This window comes from Pezoporus wallicus, unplaced genomic scaffold, assembly GCF_028554395.1.
Source record: "Pezoporus wallicus isolate ANWC-B61680 ecotype Strahan unplaced genomic scaffold, APGP_CSIRO_Pwel_v1 contig_11818, whole genome shotgun sequence".
Lineage (NCBI taxonomy): Eukaryota > Metazoa > Chordata > Aves > Psittaciformes > Psittacidae > Pezoporus > Pezoporus wallicus.
In genome coordinates, this window is record NW_026642027.1 from 1620 (window position 1) to 5551 (window position 3932).

Here is a 3932-nt window from a genome sequence, read left to right on the forward strand (position 1 = left end):
GGATGCTATGGATGTTATGGTTGCTATGGATGCTATGGATGCTATGGATGCTATGGGGCACTATGAATGCTATGGATGCTATGGGGCTATGGATGCTATGGATGCTATGGGGCTATGGATGCTATGGATGCTATGGATGCTATGGATGCTATGGGGCACTATGGATGCTATGGATGCTATGGATGCTATGGATGCTATGGGGCTATGGATGCTATGGATGCTATGGGGCACTATGGATGCTATGGATGCTATGGATGCTATGGATGCTATGGGGCACTATGAATGCTATGGATGCTATGGGGCTATGGATGCTATGGATGCTATGGGGCTATGGATGCTATGGATGCTATGGATGCTATGGATGCTATGGGGCACTATGGATGCTATGGATGCTATGGATGCTATGGATGCTATGGGGCTATGGATGCTATGGATGCTATGGGGCACTATGGATGCTATGGATGCTATGGATGCTATGGATGCTATGGATGCTATGGGGCACTATGGATGCTATGGGGCGCTATGGGGCGCTATGGATGCTATGGGGCACTATGGATGCTATGGGGCACTATGGATGCTATGGGGCACTATGGATGCTATGGATGCTATGGGGCACTATGGATGCTATGGGGCACTATGGATGCTATGGATGCTATGGGGCACTATGGATGCTATGGATGCTATGGATGCTATGGGGCACTATGGATGCTATGGATGCTATGGGGCACTATGGATGCTATGGATGCTATGGATGCTATGGGGCACTATGAATGCTATGGATGCTATGGATGCTATGGGGCACTATGGATGCTATGGATGCTCTGGTTGCTATGGATGCTATGGGGCGCTATGGGGCGCTATGGGGGCTATGGGGCGCCATGGGTCGCCGTGGGGCGCTATGGGGCGCCGTGGGTCCCACCTGGTCACCATCTCCTTCTCCTTGTTGGAGGCGTGGCCGCCGGTGCCCAGCGCCAGGGCCGGGGTGCTCAGGAAATACCCACAGTGGTTGTGGAAGTAACGGTTGATGAGGGGCAGCAGCACCTGCACGGGGGCACCGGACCCATAGGGACCCATAGGGACCCATAGGGACCCATAGGGACACATAGGGACCCATAGAGACCCATAGAGACCCATAGGGACCCATAGAGACCCATAGGGACACATAGGGACACATAGAGACCCATAGAGACCCATAGGGACCCACAGGGACCCATAGAGACCCATAGGGACCCACAGGGACCATAGGGACCATAGGGACCCATAGAGACCCATAGGGACCCATAGGGACCCACAGGGACCATAGGGACCATAGGGACCCATAGGGACCCATAGAGACACATAGAGACCCACAGGGACCCATAGAGACCCATAGAGACCCATAGGGACCCATAGAGACCCATAGAGACCCATAGGGACCCATAGAGACCCATAGAGACCCATAGAGACCCATAGGGACCCATAGGGACCCCGTCTGACCTTGGCGAAGAACTTGATCTCCTGCTCATGGGGGGATTTCTCCACTCGGCCACTGCTGACCACGGCCTCTGGGGGGCGACAGAGAGAACATGGGGGGGCATTGGGACCCATAGAGACCCCATAGAACCCATAGCACCCCATAGCGCCCAGTAGCACCCCATAGCGCCCCATAGAACCCATAGTGCCCCACAGCGCCCCACAGCGCCCCATAGCGCCCCATAGAACCCACAGTGCCCCATAGCGCTGCACAGCTCCCCACAGTGCCCCACAGTGCCCCATAGTGCCCCATAGCGCCCCACAGAGCCCCATAGAACCCATAGTGCCCCACAGCACCCCACAGCACCCCATAGAACTCATAGCGCCACACAGCGCCCGCCAGCACCCCATAGAACCCATAGCGCCCCATAGCGCCCCACAGAGCCCCATAGAACCCATAGCGCCCCATAGCGCCCGCCAGCACCCCATAGAACCCATAGCGCCCCATAGCGTCCCACAGAGCCCCATAGAACCCATAGTGCCCCACAGCACCCCACAGCACCCCATAGAACTCATAGTGCCACACAACGCCCGCCAGCACCCCATAGAACCCATAGCGCCCCATAGCGCCCCACAGAGCCCCATAGAACCCATAGCGCCCCACAGCACCCCACAGCACCCCATAGAACCCACAGCGCCCCACAGCGCCCCATAGCGCCCCATAGCGCCCCATAGCGCCCCACAGCGCCCCGTGGGGCCGCACCCAGGTGCGCGATGAACTCCTGGGCCGTGTCCATCCAGCGCAGGAGCTGCTGCAGGAACCCGAAGGCGAAACGCTTCTCGATGGACGAGGAGTCGAGCTCCATGTCCTTGAGCCCCCTGGGAGCCACGGAGAACATAGGGACCATAGGGACCATAGGGACACATAGGGAGCCATAGGGACCCATAGGGAGCCATAGGGACCATAGGGACACATAGAGACACATAGGGACCCATAGGGAGCCATAGGGAGCCATAGGGACCCATAGGGACACATAGGGACTCATAGGGGCCCATGGAGCCCCATAGAACCCACAGTGCCCCATAGAACCCATAGTGCCCCGTAGCGCCCCATAGCGCCCATAATGCCCCACAGCGCCCCATAGCGCCCCATAGAGCCCATAGTGCCCCATAGCGCCCCATAGAGCCCATAGCACCCCATAGCGCCCCATAGCACCCCATAGAACCCATAGCACCCCATAGCACCCCATGGTGCCCCATAACACCCCACAGCGCCCCATAGCACCCCATAGAACCCATAACACCCCATAGAACCCATAGTGCCCCATAGCGCCCCATAGAACCCATAGAGCCCATAGCATTACATAGTGCCCCATAGAACCCATAGTGCCCCATAGCGGCCCACAGAACCCCACAGCACCCCATAGCACCCCACAGCGCCCCATAGTGCCCCATAGCGCCCCATAGCACCCCACAGCGCCCCATAGCGCCCCATAGCACCCCACAGCGCCCCATAGAACCCATAGCACCCCACAGCGCCCCACAGCGCCCCATAGCGCCCCATAGAACCCATAGCACCCCACAGCGCCCCATAGAACCCATAGCGCCCCATAGTACCCCATAGCGCCCCACAGCGCCCCATAGAACCCATAGCACCCCACAGCGAACCATAGAACCCATAGCGCCCCATAGCGCCCCATAGAACCCATAGCGCCCCACAGCGCCCCATAGAACCCATAGCGCCCCATAGCGCCCCATAGCGCCCCATAGAACCCATAGCGCCCCATAGAACCCATAGCGCCCCACAGCGCCCCATAGCGCCCCATAGCACCCCACAGCGCCCCATAGAACCCATAGCGCCCCATAGCGCCCCATAGAACCCATAGCGCCCCACAGTGCCCCATAGCGCCCCATAGCACCCCACAGCGCCCCATAGAACCCATAGCGCCCCATAGCGCCCCATAGAACCCATAGCGCCCCATAGAACCCATAGCGCCCCATAGAACCCATAGCGCCCCACAGCGCCCCATAGCGCCCCATAGCGCCCCACAGCGCCCCACAGCGCCCCATAGCGCCGCGCTCCTCACCGGGTGACGGCGTAGCCGTGCAGCTGCAGGAACTTGAGCAGCTCCTGCGCCTTCTCCCTGTCCCGCGCCTTCTCCTGCGCCGTCAGCGTGTCGTAGGGCACGAGCAGCGGGTGCGAGCCCCCCCCTGCGACCCACGGCGCGGTGGGGCAGAGAGAGCGGCAATGGGGCAGAGAGCGGCAATGGGGCAGAGAGCGGCAATGGGGCAGGGGGGTCAATGGGGCAGAGAGAGCGGCAATGGGGCAGAGAGCGGCAATGGGGCAGAGAGCGGCAATGGGGCAGAGAGAGCGGCAATGGGGCAGAGAGCGGCAATGGGGCAGGGGGGTCAATGGGGCAGAGAGCGGCAATGGGGCAGAGAGCGGCAATGCGGCAGAGGTAACATAGCGGAAGAGAGCA

The 3932-nt window shown here is 60.1% G+C and overlaps 1 protein-coding gene across 1 annotated transcript; it reads right to left on the bottom strand.

The window, feature by feature from the left end:
• Nucleotides 1-919: 919 nt before the first annotated feature.
• Nucleotides 920-3663, bottom strand: LOC130608560 (ryanodine receptor 1-like; the record flags this gene model as incomplete). The annotated part of the gene is made up of 4 exons (XM_057426544.1): nucleotides 920-1041; nucleotides 1477-1544; nucleotides 2216-2331; nucleotides 3540-3663. Coding segments are annotated over 4 exons (430 nt in total), but the record flags the coding sequence as incomplete, so codon positions are not given.
• Between the last annotated feature and the right edge of the window lie 269 nt (nucleotides 3664-3932).